This window comes from Lactuca saligna, chromosome 5 (genome assembly GCF_052625555.1).
Source record: "Lactuca saligna cultivar CGN05327 chromosome 5, ASM5262555v1, whole genome shotgun sequence".
NCBI classification, from domain to species: domain Eukaryota; kingdom Viridiplantae; phylum Streptophyta; class Magnoliopsida; order Asterales; family Asteraceae; genus Lactuca; species Lactuca saligna.
In genome coordinates this window covers 119,338,520-119,360,395 of record NC_136421.1, presented here as the reverse complement: position 1 = coordinate 119,360,395, position 21,876 = coordinate 119,338,520, and the positions used below count along the sequence as shown (strand labels likewise).

General features: G+C 34.9%; 1 protein-coding gene across 1 annotated transcript; it reads right to left on the bottom strand.

Annotated features, from left to right (window-relative positions):
• Positions 1 to 19,565: 19,565 nt before the first annotated feature.
• LOC145048841 (xyloglucan 6-xylosyltransferase 2-like) lies at positions 19,566 to 21,478 on the bottom strand. Its single transcript, XM_078997465.1, has one exon. The coding sequence runs from the start codon at positions 21,147 to 21,149 to the stop codon at positions 19,776 to 19,778; it is 1,374 nt and encodes a 457-aa protein (XP_078853591.1). The 5' UTR covers positions 21,150 to 21,478; the 3' UTR covers positions 19,566 to 19,775.
• Between the last annotated feature and the right edge of the window lie 398 nt (positions 21,479 to 21,876).

The following is a 21,876-nucleotide window of genomic DNA, read 5'->3' as shown; positions in this document are numbered from 1 at the left end:
TTTTCTGAATTAGGGTCTGATTTAATTGTTCCAAGACGTGATTATAATCTTCTGATTTTCTTTCAACGTCTCTTTCCAATTTGCTTTTCGTTCTTGTTGATTCTCCAAATTTGAGTTGTAAGGTTTGTAACTCAGATTTGCAAATATCATAATTGACCATTGTGTCAGGATATGTTTTGAGATCAGCTTCCAGACTAGTCTCAATTTTGGTTATGTGGGACTCAAAAATTGTTTTGGAAAAACCAAGTTCAGAGATCATAGACCATACCTATTCTATGACGTTGGGAGATCTTGAAGGTATTTCAACACCAGCTACGAAGCAGAAGTTTGATTGTGTTGGTTCATGTTCAGCTTCGTCATCAGAAGTTGGCCAGTATTCCACACTTGGTTCATGGATTGCCATCAATTCTCTTTGCTTTTCTTGGTTTTCTAGTTTCTTCAATTCATCGGCTCTTTGAGCATAGTATGCTGAGTCTTTGATTTTGGTTTTGTTTTTGGCTCGACATTCTCTGGCATAGTGATTTGTTCCTTTGCAGTTGTGACAAATGATCACTTCTTCATCACTATCATCCTTTTGACTTTTAATCGGAAGTCTTTTAGGTGTTTGACTTTGGGTTTGTTGGGAAGGTTGAGAATGGTTTTGTTGGAATCCAAAATTTTGGTTGTTTTGAAAACCATTGTTTTGATTGTTGTAACCTTGATTTTGGAAACCTCCTTTTTTATTTTGAAAACTGTTGTTTGGATTGTGATTATGACCTGAGTTGGGATCGTTTTGAAATCCCTGGTTTTGAAAACCTTGGTTTGAGTTATTTTGGAAAGAAGGTCTTTGAGAATTTTGTCCAAAGTAAGGTCTAGGTTGAAAACCTGAGTTGTTTTGTCCAAAAGATGGCCTTGGTTGAAAACCTGAGTTATTTTGTCCAAAAGATGGTCTTGGTTGAAAATTTGGTCTAAAATTTGATTGACCATGATTTGGGAGAAATCTTTGGAGATTTGTGTTTGCAACCAACGCACACAGTTGTTGATAATCTGCTTCATCATTTGAATCAGACTGGAAGGCTTGGTTTTGAAAAGATGTAGTCTGATTAAAATGATAAAAGTTTTGATCATTGAAAGGTGTTTGGTTTTGAGAAGTTGTGGATACAAGTGCAAGTGGTCCTCCAAAAGTTGCAGTGGTTGGTGGGTCAATCGAGGATTCATACGATTGAAGTTCTCCATACAAGTTGTACAAAGTTTCAGTATGAATAGTTGGATTTCCCTGAATAATGAGTTTAACCATTTTCCAGCTTTCGAAAAGATTGTTTAAAAACTTGAGATTTATCTCGTGTTATGTCTTTTTGATACCCAAATTGTTCATTTTAACCATAATCAAATTGAACCTATCATGAGCATCATGAATGGTTTCTGACGAAAGCATTTTGAAATTATTGAATTCATTCAAAACAGATGTTCTTTTGTTTCCGATAATTCTTTTATTTCCACAAAAACGATTTTTCAAATTCTCCCAAATTTGATTTGCGGTTAACAGTATAATGTCATCCATTTGGCTTAGAATACTGTGAGGTATTCCAGAAACAAGTTCCTTTTTGGCTTGGAGTTCCAACTTTTATGTGATTTCAGCTTGAGTGGCTTGATTTGTAGCAAGAGTAGCCATATTTTCTGGAGTAACATATGTTCATTCTACACACTTCCAGACATCTTCATTTATAGCATTAAGATGAAGATTCATACGGCCAACCCACGAATTATACTCTTCAGGAATAAGTATGGGTGCCCGTGAACCAGATCCTAAGCTATTTGCAATGGAGACAAAGTTCATGTTGGAGTAATTTGCCAAAGACATTTTTTTTTGAAAGGATTTTGAACAAGTGATATTAAAATGAAATTTTTAAATAAAAGCTTATGGAAGGTTTATAAACGCTATAACCAAAAGTTTTTCGACAAAAATTTCAAGGTAAATTATACAAGCTCCGATACCAATTGTTGGATATTATTCCTTTTATATATCAGCTCAGATACCGATTTGTTGGAAATATAACAATCTGATCACCACAACAAAAGGCTCGGTTACCAGTTACTGTGTGATAGATATATCAGTTTAAAGAATAATAATTGCGGAATAAGTATAAATATGAAAGTTGTAAATGACTGAAAGCTATAATAATATAAATGGTTGTATTTAAATGACGTAAAGCTATAAATAATATAAATGACTGTATTTAAATGACATAAAGCTATAAATAATATAAATGACTATATTTAAATGACATAAAGCTATAATAAAGTATATAAATATATAAATATATATCAACTAGGTTCGTCAATAAATTGATTGAACTGGACTCATGGAGCGATTGGTCGATATTTGTTCTTTGAATAAACTGGTCGATATTGGGACTCTTGGAGCGACTGGTCGATATTTGTTCAAAGATCAATCCGGCATTGGATAAGTAAAAAAAAAGTTCATTTAAAACTCGATTTTATGTAAAACAAGTGTTTACAAAAGGGTACAAAATACATGGGTTTATGTATTTGTATTTGAGGTATTTTTGGGTAAAAACATGCACACGGGTCGTGTAAGATAAGGCACAAGTGACACGGGTCGTGTAGGAGGGTTTTCTTGATGATTGATGCTGACACGGGGCGTGTTGATTTAGCCTTGCTGAACCGGGGCGTGTTCACGATGCTGATGCTGACACGGGGCATGTTGATTTAGCCTTGCTGAACACAGGGCGTGTTGAGGTTCAGAAGTATGAAGAAGGCAATCAGAGGGCAACACGGAGCGTGTTGATTTTGCCTTGGTTTTTTAACACGGGGCGTGTTCGTGTCTGAGTCAATTTCGGGATTTTTGTGATTTGAAGGTAAGTTTATTTTGTGATGTTTTGGCTAGGGTAATGGTGTTATGGTGTTTTGAGGATGTTTTCAAGGTTGTTTATAGGTTGGAAGGAGGTTGATATAAGGTGGTAAAGGTGGTGAAATTTCTATGAAGATGATGATGAATAGTGATGGGTTTTGTGGTTGATCTTGATGTAGAAGGTTTTCGGTTGTTTCATGGTTGTGTTTTGGTGTTTTGATGTAAGGAAAGTGTTTGGTGGTGTATGATGTGATGAACAAAGGTGGTGAAGATGAAAGAACCTTTAGTTTCAATGAAGAAGATGGAAGATGGTTGATGGTGTTCTTCATTTAGCTTCTTGTTTGATCTTGGTGTTCTTCACTTAGCTTCTTGTTTGATCTTGGTGTTCTTCATTTAGCTCCAGGTTTGATCTTGGTGTTCTTCATTTAGCTCCAGGGATGAAGATTGAGAGGGTGTAGTTTTACAAAGGAAAACTCACTATATCATATCTATCTCTCTTACTCTCTTCTATTATCTCTAACACAAACACACACTACATACACATGTATATATATGAGAAACAAATATCTTGTAGTAGTGCACTTGAGTGTAAGTTGAAAGATGATGTAGAGGCTGCAAGTTGATGTAGTAGTAGGAGCAAAAAACGTGTGAATGGGTTTAGCTTCTTCATCTTTCACTTTTGTTGACTTCTTCTTTGTTTGACTATTCAACACATATACAACATATATATAATACATATATACATATATAATACATACATATGTATATAATACATACATACATATATATATATATATATATATATATATATATATATATATATTGTTGAAACTGTTTAGTCACGCATATGTGTTTTCGTCATTCGCGTGTTTTCGTATTTTCCGTTTTATCACGCATTCATGCAACCTGAAATAACTGATAATATTTGTTAGATTGTATAAAAATAGCTCATCTTATTTCAGTTACGGTCACGTACAAGGTTACATAAGAACATTTTTCAACATGTGGGTCCCTCAATGATTTAGTGAGAGAATGATTGTAGTCTGTTGTCAGTCGTCATAAATTAGAAATTGGGAAACAACTCATAGACTGAGAGAATGATTATAATCCATGTCTCATGTTTATATGATATCTAGAATGGAGAAATATACGATCCCTTATCTAAATGACAGGTTACTGATAAGATCAGAGTTCAACAGTGTCTTTGAGAGCTATGATTGCTAATCGGATAATACTTGCATTTATAGTTACTGAACTTATCCAAGTGGGAGACTGTTGGATTAGTGTCTAAGCCCGTAACTATATTTGGTAAGTATTTAACCCCGTTGTGTATGGTCCTTTTGGGTTGCCTTTACTAAAGCAACTAGATAGGATGATTTATGAAGAAATAGGTTATTATGATTTATTAATATATTATGAGAATAATATATTAAAAGAGAAATCATATTATTTAATTAATATTAGTCAAGAATTAATTTTGTGACTAAAAAAGATTAATTAAATAAAGGGGACTGATATTGTAATTATAAGATAGTTACATAAATGGGTTAATGGACTCCATAGAGGTTGGAGTGGACGAAATCTATGGGGAAACCCATTAGAATTAGTCCAAGGCCTCTAAGGAGGGAGTCCATGGGTTGCTTAAGGCATAAGCAGAGAATTAGGGTTTCTCCGGAAACCCTAGCAGCCCACACAAGTATAAAAGGACCCCTAGGGCTCCCAAAAACGTGGCTAAGCACTCTCTAGCAGACCTTGGACATTTTTGGTGCTCCTCCTTTGTTGGGATTAAAATCCTAATTGTGATTTGATGAATAGGATGCGGAAAATAAGAACAACACAAATATGAAGATTAGGTCGAATGATCACTCGATTTATTAAATTGTGAGGAACAAATTACACTTAAGGAATAAGAATCTAACTCTACAAGAAACCTCACAACGTGGCGGCTACATTTTGCCTCACTCTCTTAACCCTAATAATGAATAATACATGACTATTTATAGGGAAAAGATAAGTTTTGGGCTTTTAACCTACACTTCATCTAGGGGCCCATTGCAATCATCCATGGAGTGCTTTGAAACCCTACAATCTCCCCCTCAAAGTATGGAATGGATGACAATGCTTTAACTTCCAAAACAAGCATCTAGCAAATAAAAAGATCTGCAACGAGGAATATATGAAGCAATCCACGAATCTTGATTCTTCAATAGTCTTCAAACACGGGCTCTAGGATATATAAATCAAGCACTGAAGTAATGTCTTTAAACTTCATTTCCGAATGTAATCCCAAAGAATCTTCATGAAAACCAAACCCGCCATAAAAACCCATTTCAGAACAAAGAAACCGAATCACTTCTTGTCTTTGAAGAGCTCCCCCTCCAAGTCACAATGATCTTTAAATAAGCTAATAATATAAGTCATCAAAAAATATCATGTAACAACCCAAACTTTAAGATTCGTAACGCCACTTGATCGAGAAAATACAAGAAGTTGGAGATATAACAAGTCCTTAGCAGAGCTCGATAAAGAACTTCCGCTGTAAAGGATACTTCTCTGTAAAAGCTTTAGTAGAGCTCGATGAAGAACTTCCGCTGTAAAAGCTACCTTCATAATTCTACCATAAGCTTTATTAAAAATCTTCAACTTTGAAAAGTCACAAATCCAATTTCGAATGGTCATACCAAATTCTCCCCCGATTTATTATAAAAAAACATGATTATAAAGCCTTCAAATGGTCATGAGAATGATCTTGAATGGATAACAATTTTCTATGCTCCCCCGTAACAAAATGATATACACAATAAAATATAAAATCCAAAAAAAGTCGTGAAAATTTAACGTTATCACGAAAAACGACTTTCCGAATCGCCAAGACTTGATGGAATCTTTAATTTTCTGTTCACGAAAAAATATGTGCGTTAAAAAATCCAAAACTGTTCACCGGCCCTCAAAGTTGTAAGCTTTTCAAAAAATGGGCTAAAACTGTCACTTTGCTAAAATTTTGGGATTAAAATAATAAATTTGCATCATATTCCCCTTCATTTGAAACAGTTTCTGCAAATGGTCCACAATGCCAAGCTGTGAAAACAACAAGGACCAAAAGTGTCAAATCGCTTAAGTTTCAGGGACCAGTAGTGTAACATGAGTCATCTTCCCCATTTAGACGTATTTAAAAAAAAAAAAAAAGAACGAACGGCGACTCAACCAAAATGCGAAACCTCCAAATTCAAAGCCGCAAACCATTCGTTACGACTTACGAAAACACCAAAACGAATGCGAATCCAGTTCTAAAATCCGATGCGAGCCGATTCACCAATGCGAATGTTTTCAGTATCGCTACAAAACCCGGTACAGGTTCGCTGCGAATAAGGCAACCCTGAAACCCCCGAAACTGTGACCTCTCGCTCCGAATCCGACTCCAAGCACTGATTCGCTAAGAATCATGGTAAACAAACATTCGCAGGTTTAGAGATTGGCAGGTAAGTTTGGTAACAGCGAACAATCGTTCATAGTTAAGCCCGATTCTCAGTCAATTTTGACTTTTCGTTTGACACTTGTTCTTCTAAATTGATTACCAATTCCAATTTCATTCGTTCTAATAGCCTGAGGAGCTGAAACATTTACTCCATTTAATCTCGCAGTCGCATCAATTCCTTTGCAATTTTGATTATATTTTTTAATTCGATCGATGCAAACCCATATTCCAACATTGCATTCGTTTCGATCTATAGCTCAAACTCTGATTGTGAAGGCTACACATATATTGGATTCGATCAAACAATGGATAATCGTTTGGATTTTTACTTTCTAACCCATCAATGTGATTTTGACTTTCACAGATCGCAACCAATAATTGACAAACAACGATTTTTTTTTCAAACCGATTTTCAGATTAAATTGAGATGCCGAATAGCATATAACAGATTCGTCGATGATCGTAAACAATAAATCTCATTAAAATCTCCAATCATTCATTTAATCGGTAAGGATTTTCAAATAAACATGAATGATGAGAAAGTGAAATTGAAGTCAAACAATAAAATTGAGAAACCAATCGATTGTAAGTCTTAATGAAATCGATTTTAACAATGCTAAGCAACGACCGAGATAGTGATGAAACTGAACAATTAGATTTTAGAATCGATACGTAAAGCAGATGACGTCCACAGGAACTCGAATATAATATTAGGGCCAAAAGAAAAGAGAATACGAACAGATCCAATTGAGTTAAAACAAAGGAATAAAATCAATTGATTTAGGATTAAGCAAAAGAACAGATTCAATATAAACCGAAAACCAAATCGGATTAAAAGAAACACCATATGAATAGTAGAAGAATATCATAAATCTTCATGAACAGTAGATATAAATATAACAAGAACTTTGATTCCAATCCGCCAAAACACCAATAATCTTAAATAACTTGTGTAGAAAATCATCAAATCAAGAACCGATACTTCAAAAATCAATAGATTTTCAAAGATCCGCTTTGATACCACTTGTTGTGATTAAACTGTCTTTTAATCTATGAAGATCGATTAGATCTTGAACAAGTAAGTAAGCAATGACGATATGAACACAATAAAAAAACAGAACAAGATTGAATCAAATGTGTCGAATGATTAAAACAAAATCCTCAGAAGAGCTCGATTAAGAACATCAACTGTAGAGGATTGGAAGGTTACAAGAACGATCAAAGAAACCTTTTGTCGTCTGGAAAAATCGTTATACTCAGATCTCTAAAACCTTAACCTAATATGCATGCAAGCATAAGCTTATATACAAAACATAAAAGACTCACGGTTGGACAGGCCCAAACCGGAATACAAAATAGCATAATCAGATGAGCCCAAAAGACGCAATCTTCTAAGCCCAACATCCTTTCTCTCCAATATCATCATCTTGCTTGTGGTGTGTGTAAGCCATTAGAGGAGTGACATTTGTGACTCTAAGCTCCAAGGAAAGAAGATTCAAGCTATTCTTGAAGAGGTAATCATCTTGATCTGTTCTTATATGATATTTTTGAAATATGTATGCTAGATCTAGGGTTCTCAAGTCTTGGATAAATTACATGTACAATAGAGAAACCTAGATCCAAACTTTAAGGTTTGCATGAGCACATATGATGTTCTTTTGTATAAAACCCATCAAAAACATCTCAAGAAGGATAGAGGCTAATGTTGGCGCCTTCCCACGGTCCTGACTAGTACCTGAAACACATAACACAACAATTGTAAGCATAAATGCTTAGTAGGTTACCCAATATAGCACTTACACACATACGCCCTTCTAGGCCATGACCTTCCGATCCATGTGTCTCAGGGGACTTCCGTCCCTACCCGGTAAACCTTCCGGTCCTACCCGTGTCGACCTTCAGGTCCATAACTCCCTGACCTTCCGGTCTACATCATAATGCCTTCCGGACCATAATATAATGCCTTCCGGACCATATCAAGCATAGCATACATAACACATACAAAATAGGCAACTTAACGTACAGTGCATATATCTTATAGCATACCAGACCTTCTGGTCACACATAGGTACCCTTCCAGGTACAGTATAGTGAGAAGACTCACCTCGTATGATGTCTAAAATCTCACGTGCTCGATATCTCTGAATCTCGTAACCTTGACCTAGCCTCGCCTAATCACATCAAATAATCATTCTAAATCATTAACGGCTCTCAAGGCTATACTATATTCCTTTCTAAAATTCCATCGAAGGGTAAAAGACCATTTTACCCCTCCCCGACCCAAAAGTCCACATGTTGACTAAAACACTAAAAGTCAACAAAAGTCGACAGCAAGCAGTACGCGGGGAGTACCAGCTCCTGTACGCGGAGCGTACTCTTGCACTCCAGAAACGGGGTACGCGACCCCCTACGCGGCGCGTACTGGGATTATGCCCAGCGTATGCCCAGTTTCCTTGTCCAACACATTCAGGTCTTAAACGGTTAAGACTTGCATCCAAACTTTAGATCTGACTCCTCTAATATGTCTTAATCCATAAAGTTGGAACCTTTAAGCCTTTGCATGGTTGTAAAGGTCTCTTTGTGCTCAAAACACCTTTCCTCTTTCCATAATGAGACTATAACTCATGCATGACACAAGATCCACGTCCAAGACTCGATTTTTATGACTCCTCAACACATATTACACTAGAAAATGTCAGATCTAAGCTTATGGGGACTCTTTGCACATAAAGTCTCCAACTTTGAACCAAAAACCCTAAAAATGGTCCAACAAGCAAAACTTATGAAGAACAGGGAAAGCTTTGAGCTTTTTACCTCAGAAAGGATCTCCAACCACTGTAGAATTCGGATCTACACTTGTTCTTCAACTTCTAGCTCCAACAATGGCTCCTTCTTCTCCTTCTTCACCTTGAAAAAATAACTTCAAGCTCAAAAACTCACACACAAGCTAAAGCACGAATCTCAGCTCTTTAAGGACTCACTCAAGGGTGTATGGTGGCTAGGGCAAGGAATTACATTTTCCTTTAATAGTGCAAGGCCAGAAATTAGGGTTTTGCATCTGGGCCGGTTACGCCCGGTGTAACCTTGGGTACGCCCAACGTACCCGGATGACCCACGTACAAATTAAGCATGCGAGTACGCGCGGCATACACCCTAGTACGCCCAGCGTACTCACCAATTCACCTTTCACTTTAAGGGACTAATTAGCCAACTCTCCAAAATAGAAGGGTTATAAAGCTAACCTGGATTTCGGGCTGTTACATGCTAGTTCACTATAAACATTGCTCTGATACCAACCTGTCACACCCGTAAACCAGAAGGCGGAAACGTTTGGGGGCTCGTGTGACTAACAACTGAATTATCATCACAATGAATATACATGAAACATAACACATGCATCACCAACATTACATATAACAACCAACATTGTTCACATCAAGTACATTGTTATAAGTTACATAATTTCAAGTATTAAAAGTACGATAAGTGATGTTACACAAAATAAATCCATACATTCTTGAAAATCCTTCCCGCTTAACGATTACCTGAGAATACAAGTTATTTTGAAAACGGTAAACATATATAATGTTGGTGAGTTCATAAATATGGTTGAATAAAATTCTTTGTATCTTTCATAAAAACCCAGAAAATCCGATATTTTCTGTAAAATGTTTGAAAATGATGTGAAAATCAATTATAAATGCATGTGTGAATTTCATAGTTGTAACATATATGAGTGTAGTTTATATTCACTGTACTGTGAATAAGTGATAAATGTATATGAATATTTTTCCTAGAAAATCCGATAAATTCAGTTTTATAACAATGTCGAGGTTCTTGTTTCGTAAAATATGTTGTTTTACATTGACACAATCGAAGGGTTAATCTTCGAAATGTTAAATTTAGTATTGAATCCCTATATGAGCCGTTATAACCATGCATGATAATGACTAGGTTATCCATCATGGTATTTTTCCAAATGCCGGTATTGCTCAAGATTTTGTCGCCCTAGACTGGCCTAGTCTAGCTGTAACGAGAAACTAAGGCGTGGGGGGTCACCCCGTATAGATCTATACACAAACTCCCACTTTCCCTCCAAGAAACTATGATTATAACTACAGGCTATGATTATACACTCAGAGGTGCCATCTGACATGTCTCAGTAGATTCTCAACCCTTTTGTACTATGTTTAATGTTTATGTATATGTGTTATGTTTTCGTATTCGAAAGGTATATATATAGTATACGAAGTTTAATGATTACGCAAAGGTATAGTTACGATCTACTAGCATGTGAATTCCATTCCAAACCCAATTAGCATGTAAATGGACCACAAAGGCCCAATAACATGTAAGAGGGTAATTTGGACCCAATTGGCATGTAAATGAACCATAAAGGCCCACAAACACGTAATTCATAACTCAAGCCCAAATTAACATGTAAATGGGTTGCAAGGCCCAATAAACATGTCATGGAAAAGTATTGGGCACAATATACACATGAATGGGCCCTTAAGGCCCATTTGCCATATAATGTGAATATTAAACCCAATAAAATAGGTGAAGACGTATTTCATCCATTTGTTATTGTTCTGTTTGTTGTTTTAGCTCGAGGTTTACCAGATTTATGATAAATTTTTTTTTTTTTATTTTTTTTTTTTTTATTTTTTTTGTAAAAACGACATTTTGACCAATAATCCACAAATGTTCAATTAAGGCCTAAAGTTTTGTAAAAATGACACTTTAGTCTATAATTTATAATAATTTGCAATTTTGTCCCAAATGTTTAGAAATTCACGGATTTAATCCAAAAATTTATATTTTGACATTTATGGCCCAGTTTGCAGAAAATTACATTTTCGGCCTCTTGTTTGTAAAAGTTGTCACTTTCTGCCCAATTTTTGATCAAAGTTACACTTTTGGTCCAATTTAGAAATAAATGTAATTTTCACCATAAAATTTGGTTTATTTACATTTATGATTTGAACTTTGGCTAATTAACATTTTTAATCCCCAAAAACTTCATTTTTTCCGCAAATTTGGGCCCAAAACCGTGAGGCCCAAATGTTTGGCCCATTAAGCTCAAATTTACATTTTTGGCCCTTTGAAAAGTATGCTTATCATAAAAATCCCTTTTTATACAAGTAGGATCTGTTAGGTCCCTATAAAAACACAAATGTCACTTTTTGCACTTATCTTTTGTTTTCTTGGCAATTGTTGACCCTTAAGAAGGTTTTTGTTGTAAACATTTATATCTTAAACATAGAATCACTTTTGACTTGTTAATATGATGTATAAAGTATCTTAGTTCATGGATCTTTGCTCAATGTTACTTAAAATATCAAGATTGTTAAGATCTAACATATTTTCACAAAACAAACTATGAAATCACACAAGACATGCATGTAACACATAGATCTACACATTTTACTTGCATTCTCCCCCAAAAATCATATGTAAATCGAAAACACGGGGGTATGAACTCACCTTTGCTTGATGTTTCGGTTTTTGAAGAAGAATTGGAGAGATTTTTGGTCCTAGCAACAGCTTGAAGTAGATTTCGAGCTTAAGAAATTTCTAAGGTGATCATGGAATAAAGCTATGTAAGAAAGAGTTTATCATGTTAAGATGAAATAAGATACTTGTTTTTGACAATAGCTTACCAAAGATTAGAAAACAATTGATGAAGATCCTTAGAACTCTAGTAATTTTCGAGATCTTGGAGGAAGTAGGAGATTCTTTGAGAGTGTTCGGATAGTGTTTGAAAGAGAGAGAGAGTGTATGTGTGTGTTTAGCTCTCGACTGATATATCAAGAAGAGAGGGGAGAGAGAAGTGAGATGAACTTGCATGGAAATATGAGAGACCATGCGTTGTTACATGGTGAATAATATGGAGGTGACACCTCCAAAAGTCAACCCCCCCCCCCCCCCAATTTTATTTTATTTTGTTAAATGTTGTTGGGCCGATAATTGCATTAAGAAGGAGAAGATGATTCATTTTGGCCCAAATCTTGATCCTTACTTGAAATCATGAGGCCCATAGAGAAGTTTTCGGCCGAATGGGCTCATTAGATGGTTCATGGCCCAAAATGGCATAAAAGAATAGATTTGCGGCTTACTATGGTTAATTGGATTAATTATGGCCCAATAAGGCCCATTAGGGTAAGAAGGAATCATTCTAGGCCGAAATGGTCCAAAATGTTACAGTTTTATGGAAGTGGGTTCAATTAGAGCCCATTTAAGGGTCCTAAGCTGAAAATAGTTGAATTGAATACTTATTGGTCCATTAGGTCCAATAAAGAAATCCTAGTCCAATTTGGATTCAAACCGGGATTCCTAGAGCTTTCAGACTCTTTGTTGAGCATGAAAGGTGAATTTAAATGAGCACTGAGTGATATTTACTTAGAGTATATGTTTTACAATAGTTGAATGATTACACGGGAATATAATTTCCTAGCTAAAATGCTAGTTGTGACATAAGGAAAGATTCATGTCGTCCGGGTTTCAATTAGACAGAAACTTGGAATCATACAACTTGTATTGTATGATGAATGAGAACCTTCGTATTTGGAAAATTAAGACTAATTCCTTGACAAAGAGTCAAGTGAAGGACTAGGAGAACTGGTGCACAATGTTGTGCACTGGTCAAGTGCACCACAGAGAACAATAAGATTATTCGTCATAATTTTCTAAAAGTCTAGTAAATGTGGTTATGCTTACAAGATTAAGTGTAATTCTGGATCATTGTAAAGTTTCAATGTGTGGAATCAATTAGACAAAAATATAAAAGTTTCTCCAATCTAAGAAGAAGGGATAGTACATTTGTATCATGTTTTATAATCGTCTTGTTGATTGTGAAACCATATCACAATTAATCCTCGAAGGACATCTTAGTGCACTAGTATGGATTAGAAGAGGAATCGAAAATTGTTGAAATGGTTAAATCAAAAGGATGAATCATACTTCGTTCTAAAATCAAGTCTTAGAGTCATACTCCAAGATTGTGAATTGAATGACACATCTTAAGAAGTTGTAACACACTCATCAAATGTAAAGTAGAAAATTGTTTTTCTTACTATTGCATGCTTAAAATTGGTAAATTGTGATGTCTTCGATAAGACAAAGACCAACTAATACCAATTGTGTGTAGTGTTTGTCTTGATAAGAATCCGCACTAACTCTTGAATATTTGTTTGTTAAGAAATGTTTTCTTAACAAGAGAATCTTATACGTCAAGAGGTTAGTAGGAGTCTAAATGATCTTGAAAAGTTTCAAGAACTAATCAAGAGTAAACCTATTAGTAAACACTAGCACACGACTTGAGGTTTGTAACCTATCGTGTTGACATATTCCTGTTTCTATGCCAATCCAGTTGAGTTGATTATGCATATGAGTTCTACGAGTTCTCAATAGACTGCATAAGGCAAGCGCCTTGTTCAATGAAAGTACATTAACTGGTATAGGTGAGCTGCTAAATAACTTAGAAGCAATGGTGGGACCCTTGATGGCAAGAAATTAAGAATGAACAAGTTCAGTCCATATTAGTTTAGATTTGTCACAAACATTATCTTATGGTTATGGTTATGAAAAATTCACATAGATAGGAACACATACACCATAAAATCTAAGTGTCATAAGGTTTCTCTCCTTCATGAAAATGATTGTGAGGAAACGCTTTCACTAAGAGAGATTTTAAGGAGATAGTGATTATGTAAATTGCATTCTCAAATTCAATTATGATTACGACATCCCTCTTCATAGTTCGAATTGTGAGATTTGGCGATTAGTCTGAACATTTTGGACTTAGTAATATCAGTTATGAGTTAGTTTAGACACACATGTGAGTTATCTAAGGAAGGATGTATGAGTTTGAGATGCTCAAATAAAGGCTTATTGAAGCATATCGTATTAGGAAAATGAACTTCAGAAGTCAATAAGTATTGTTTTCTAAGAAGTTTAGCTGATTTCTGAATACGTGTCAAAGCTAGTGGGAGCATAAATGTTATGATGGAATGGATATAATCATCATGTTAGTGGAAGAATGATTATTATTTTAAGTGTTGCAAGTTAGCAATATTAATTATAGAAAACTTTCACTTTGCAAAGTTTTAGCGGTTGAAAAGTTGGTTTGATATAATTAAGGTAGAGAATATTATACTTTGTTTTGAAATCTAAAAGCTTAGATCGAGAAATTTTAATCAAATTTTGTCAAGGATATATTAATTGCGTTCTCAAAATTCGATTATGATCACGGAATTCCTCTTCATAGTTCGAATTGTGAGAACGTGACAAATAGAAATATTAAGGCAAATGGTTGATAAAGTATCAGGCCTTAATGTAAGACATTATGAATTATGTCCCATACGCTTCTGGTATAGGATCGGTTGCATATGTTGTAATATTTGACTGTTCTAAAATTTTCCAAATGCCTAGGGCATTAAGAGGGAAAAAGGACTAGAATCAGATTTGACTAAAATAATTAAACAACTGTCAAGGATGATCTAAGGTTCACCAAGGATTGGTCGCTTGTGAACAGTTGAAAGTATAGTATTGGACGGACCATATTGACATTATTATGAATAGATAAGATTCTATTTAGAATGAGTTGTCATATGGCAAATATGGAAATGTTTCCATATTCGGAGTTGGATGTTAAGAATTTATGTCTAGAGTAGAAAAACCTTTATGCAAGAAGGATGTTCAAAGGAATGTACTTTCAATGTGAGACTTCACATGTATGGAATTGTGTTGTAACAATCTCCAATAGAGCATTTTTTAATTTCATTGGTCGAGTCTTGGTGACTTTTGTGTTGTGACATTACGAAAGGACCGTTGCATAAAATGTTAGAATCTTTTGTATTCTTACACTAATGATTAGGATTAGGAATTGTGAAATAAGCATCATTGGAAATGTGTTCGTTTGATATATTTCACAAAGTAAGGACCATAGGTAAACATAGTGTGCATGCTTCGTGCATGGGACAACTGTTGTTATAATTCAAGTAAGAAGTTGATTACCCGAAACAACAAATAATGAGTAATCAATATGGTGATTAAATAAAAGTGTTTTATTTATACTCAAAGTTTGGGGCTATATATGGTTAGTATTATTTTTGTGTTTCACTTTGCATGTTTTGACTTCCCTAATAATAAGATTATTCAAACCTTTCACAGTCGCTCATACTTTAGAAGTAGGTGTGAAAGAAGAATGTCATGAATCCGCCTGTAGATTGTCTAAAGTGTTTGGGGCCATATATGGTTAGTATTTATTTTTGTGTTTCACTTTGCATGTTTTGACTTCCCTAATAATAAGTTTATTCAAACCCTCCACAGTCGCTCATACTTTGGAAGTAGGTGTGAAAGAAGAATGTCATGAATCCGTCTGTAGATTGTCTAAAGTGTTTGGACATAGCACAAGTTTGCTGCAGAGTTCATGAGTACTGCTATAAGATTAGAGTATTGGATTAAACCCACGCTCACTTGGATCGCTTCATGGATTTTATCACGAGTGATTGGTGAGATGATAATATCTTATATTCTTGAAACCGAGACGTGTGAGTTGTATTCTGCAAGTCAGTTGAACATTGATAATATGTAAACGCACCAGTAACTTGGTGTTATAAAACATATTGTTGTGTGTGATTTGATGAGTAGGTACAAGCAAGCATTTGAGTCGAAGTTTATCTGTTCCTTTTACCCAAAGTGGGATAAAAGCGATATTTGTGGGCCCCTCAATGATTTAGTGATGACACCCTAAGCGCTTGGCCAAGCCGGGACTAAGTTGATGTGTTCAATTGTAGTCTGTTGTCAGTCGTCATAAATTAGAAATTGGGAAACAACTCATAGACTGAGAGAATGATTATAATCCATGTCTCATGTTTATATGATATCTAGAATGGAGAAATATACGATCCCTTATCTAAATGACAGGTTACTGATAAGATCAGAGTTCAACAGTGTCTTTGAGAGCTATGATTGCTAATCGGATAATACTTGCATTTATAGTTACTGAACTTATCCAAGTGGGAGATTGTTGGATTAGTGTCTAAGCCCGTAACTATATTTGGTAAGTATTTAACCCCGTTGTGTATGGTCCTTTTGGGTTGCCTTTACCAAAGCAACTAGATAGGATGATTTATGAAGAAATAGGTTATTATGATTTATTAATATATTATGAGAATAATATATTAAAAGAGAAATCATATTATTTAATTAATATTAGTCAAGAATTAATTTTGTGACTAAAAAAGATTAATTAAATAAAGGGGACTGATATTGTAATTATAAGATAGTTACATAAATGGGTTAATGGACTCCATAGAGGTTGGAGTGGACGAAATCTATGGGGAAACCCATTAGAATTAGTCCAAGGCCTCTAAGGAGGGAGTCCATGGGTTGCTTAAGGCATAAGCAGAGAATTAGGGTTTCTCCGGAAACCCTAGCAGCCCACACAAGTATAAAAGGACCCCTAGGGCTCCCAAAAATGTGGCTAAGCACTCTCTAGCAGACCTTGGACATTTTCGGTGCTCCTCCTTTCTCTCCAATATCATCATCTTGCTTGTGGTGTTTGTAAGACATTAGAGGAGTGACATTTGTGACTCTAAGCTCCAAGGAAAGAAGATTCAAGCTATTCTTGAAGAGGTAATCATCTAGATCTGTTCTTATATGATAATTTTGAAATATGTATGCTAGATCTAGGGTTCTTAAGTCTTGGATAAATTACATGTACATTAGAGAAACCTAGATCCAAACTTTAAGGTTTGCATGAGCACATATGATGTTCTTTTGTATAAAACCCATCAAAAACATCTCAAGAAGGATAAAGGCTAATGAGGTAAGGGGAAATGAAGCCATAACAGTGTTTAAATATGAGTTAAACCCTAAAAATTAGGGTTTCCAAATCTGGCTAGTATGCCTAACGTACAACATGTACGCCCAACATACTAGGGCGCGCCATAGTACACTCAGTGTACACACATATGCGTAGCGTACTCACCCGAGGCCTAATTACGAAAATGCCACTGGGGCTCCTTTTGAACGCTTTCTTGAACTTAGGGACCAAAATGCAACATAATTAAATTATAGGGTTAAAATTAGATGTACCTTATCATCGGGATGTTACAACAACCCCTCCTCCTTGCTTAATTGTCAATATCGTTTAAAATGGCGGGATAAAATTAAGTTTCATCAAGCCAATAAGAAACACAGTAATCATGTATTTTCAAGACATGTATCATCATAAAGAATCATAAATCGAATTAATCAAGAATGTTCCATTTTCATAAGATGATTTAGTAGCTAGAATCATTCGTGTTGTTGGATTGTCTCTAAAAAAATCTTTAAAAATTACAACAAAATATACACAAATCTCCTTTTGGATCAGAAGGTTCTCCTTCTGAATCAATCATAAATAATGAAGTGTTTCAAGACATTCAAGACCCATTTGATAATTCATATGAAGATTAATATATTGTAATTTTAATTTGGTGTATAAATTCAAGATAAGACATTTCGTTTCTAATGTTTCTGAAAACTATTTGTTTTTCAAAAAGGTGGTGTGAGTAAACACTAGGAAGTAAACATCATGTTGTTGTGTGTAACAAAAAAATTAATCAAATTAATTATTAATGTTTGTCCTCTTATGATAATTATTAATCACAAGAATTCAAGAGCTTCATCAGAGAAAACAATCGTAACTAATCACAAGAAATTAAATAACTTTATCAAAAATAGCCATCAAATTTGTCGGTCATTCAACAAAACTCTAAAATGATTAAAGGTATTACAAGATAAGAATTTTTTAAAATTATGTTTTGCTATGGGCGTAAAGCTGATAAACATTTTTAATCAATTTTTTTTAATTTTGTTTTCAAACTCAATTCCAAACACCACGTGTATATTGTGAAATTCACCAAGATCGTACTCATGCTCTCATGAATTTTGTTTTCAATTCCTCTTTTTTTTTTTTTTTTTATTTATTTATTTTTTTTTTATTGTTTATGCAGTAACAAAACCAAAAAGAAAACCCCTTAAAATCCGGAAACAAATAGGTTTAGAATATGAAAATTTTCGCTATAGTTTCAGTTTTAAGAGGAAAAAAAAACCCGGATTGAATTTTGCTTGCCCCTTAACTACAAGCAATATACTTGGGACAATTCGACATACTTGCTTGAACAATTAGATCCCATCGACTCCATTAACAGCCATGTGCAATTAATGTGAGATCCACTCCACATCATTTTAGATCCTTAATCACCACAAACTAATCAACATTGATGGATCCTAAACCTACCATTGACTCAAATCCAACAATAATAAATAATTTTCATGAATCAAGATCTCATATTTGAGGTTTAGCCAGGTCAATGACGATTGCAAATGAATCAAGATCCCATTTTAGATGGGTTGACTCTCGATCACCATGTTCTCTGATTTTAACAAGCATGAGATATGATGTACGCATGACATCATAATATCAAAAAATGTTAGAATACGTTATTTCCATAGTTTTTCTTTCCTTGATTGCATCTTCTGTCTATATTCATTCTTCAAGAAGCATAATGTTTGGATGAAATTAAAATGTATCAAAGAAACTGAAATTTAAAGGATTTGAAATATAAAAAAAATAAAAAAATGTTTTTTTTTTGTGATACTTTTAGTTGAATATAAAATGAAATAGAACATTAGCCCATTTTTTGTGAAGTAAGGGCCTTTCCTTATGAAATTCTAACGTTAAAAAAAGTTAGTATTTAAGTATTTTTAAGGGTTAATGTCATAAAATGGCCTCTAATAATATTTAATTTTAGTATTTTTATTTAAAGTTAACGTCATAAATTGGGCTCCAATTTGAGAATTTGATTATATTTTCTTGTATTCAATAGCACCACAACCTTTTTTTTGGTATTTCTATAAAACGAGTGAATTTCAACCGCCTACGTGGCATCCAATGTGTCAAAATTTATCTCTTTCAAAAAAAATGTGTCAAAATTTGAGCATTTATCCATGTGGCATCAAATATGGTAAAAATTTGTATATTTTGTAACCACACTTGATGCCACGTAGGATTATATATCAAGTCGCGTAATAGCAACTATACATAAATTTATTTCAATTGTCTTGTGAAGTTTGCACAACATTTAATCTTTCACATGAATAAACAGAATCATACAAGAATCAAGCTTTTATAGTATTTTAGAATTTAGATACTAAACAAAAGTTGGCTCAAGCTATTTGATTGCCTTCCATATAACTTTTTAATTAACATTCTAATAACAACAAAAAAATCCAATACAATCAACAGGCTATGACATTTGACAAATAAAAAAACGATACAAAACCCAAATGTATCATAACTTAGACCACAAAATACGTGAGCAAAAACAACAAACTAATTTCAAATACCCAAATCTATCAATTCCCATTTATAAAAAAGATTTTTCAAGAAGATGATTACGATGATGATGATACCTTAATAGCTTTATACGCAGGGTGTAACAAACCAAGTTCATCTTTCACTTCAAGAGGATTACTCGTATCATTTCTTGTTCTTTTCACCCTCCTACTAGCAAGTGATTTGTGAGTGAATCCATACATTTGTAGAATCTGATTATCCCCAAAATTAAAAGCTCGATCCATTTGTTTCAAACATCTTTCAACAGGGTAATCACCGAATTTCCCACAAGGTTTACACCCCACAAAATGAGTAACAAGAGGCCACCTATGATCACCTAAACCTGGATGATAACTTGCAATCATTTCCTCATATCTATCAACCAAAATCCCCCAATACCCATGAAGATAATAATGATTTTCTAGATAAACTTTATTAGCCCATTTTTCCTTCTGTGAAGCCAATAGCCACACCATAGCAGATTGATCATCTGCTTCGAAAACGGGTCGATCTTTGAGTTCACGGGTCAAAATCTTTCCAGCTTCTTCTCTGATTTTCCCCTTCGGACCCATGGGAGCCCAGACATCGAGTAAATCCAAAGACCATTGACAGTTTCTGAGTAAAAAGCTACCTGTGTTTAAGCCGATCCAGTTCTTTTGATCGTACACCATTTCATTCCAACCGTGGAGAACCAGGTTTTTGTCTTTGTATCTCTCCCATGGAACCTCGAATGCCATGTCTGTAAACATGGCGTCACTGTCCATCCACCATAAGAACTCAACTTCAGGGTGGCTCAGTAGAAGCTTTCTGATCAATGGGAGTTTCGCCCAGAAACCAGCCATTTCAGCATCGAGTAAAGCCATGTTGTAGAAGATTTCGATCCCGTGTACCCTACAGTAATCTATCTTGTTTTTGATCGATTTCAGAAGATAATGATCACCAACTGGATTCTCACAGGGTTTTGGTGAAGACCCGGTTACAAGCAAAACCCTAGGTTTATTAGCGTTGAGAAAATTAGGGAAATTAGGGTTTTCTTTCAGCCATTCACCTCTTTGTTCGTCCCAATCTGAGATCTTGGGCCCTATGCTGTAGGGTTCGTTTGGATTCTTCTTCACATCGTCTTCTTCATCAACAAACAACTTATTGATGTCGAATTCCGCGTAATTATTGGTCGACGACGCCGTTGTCGTCTGGTCAGTGGTGGTCTGTAATTCTTCAAGGACGCGGCGGGGCTCGGCGCGCTTGCCCCGTACATGATAGAACGTTTCCCGGATCTCCTTAAAATCCTGCTCCGGCGTGCCGAACTTTCCGGCACCGAGGTTGCCACGCAGGACGACGATGGTTAGGACCAAGCAGAAAAGCGTGATCTTGCCGTTACGGAAAATCCGCTGGAATTGACGCGTCCGGCGAGTCCCGAAAATCCGATCCAGCATCTTTCACCAATCCGATCTACAATTTGGTGGGATACGGTTTAGGGTTTTTGGAAAGAAACCAAATCAAACCCACCCAAGTTCTTACAAAGTTGTATCTTTATCGAATTCTGATCTCGATATAAAGGTAATAATTTGATGATTAACAAGACTAGTTTTTAAAAAGCTTTTTGAATTAGAAATCGATGATGCTAACAAGATAGGTAAAATGGGAATTTGGGACACTCATTCATTGGGGTTTTGGCTTTGAATTTGTTGAATTGATGAACGCTCCTCTCAAATTCATAGATTTGGAAATGTCGGTGGAAAGAGATGGTGGTACAGTAGTTGCCTGGTTGGGATGATTAGGAAATTAAACATTACAAAAATGGTCCCTATACTTATATACAAGTTGTAGATATAGTCCCTTCAGAAAGAGACTAATTTTAATGCATGACACATCATTTTTATTGTTTCTTTAAATGTTCATAACAGTTTGTAATAATTTCTTAAATAATAATAATAAATAATAAATAGGTAATATAAAAATAAGATTTTGTGATGGATCTTTTCCGATGATCACGGATGCAAATATGTAAAAGTTTAAAAGATATTGCAATGTTAAAAAAATAAACATAATTATTGTAACTATCGTCTAGAAAAATCTTCTACTATAATAAATGAAGGGTTTTTTTACACATGTCCTCTTCTCATTCGTTTGGATACATGATATTTTCTAGATTTTTTAAAT

Coding starts and splice junctions, on each gene's coding strand:
- LOC145048841 (XM_078997465.1), bottom strand. CDS start 21,149: ATGCTGGATCGGATTTTCGGGACTCGCCGGACGCGTCAATTCCAGCGG.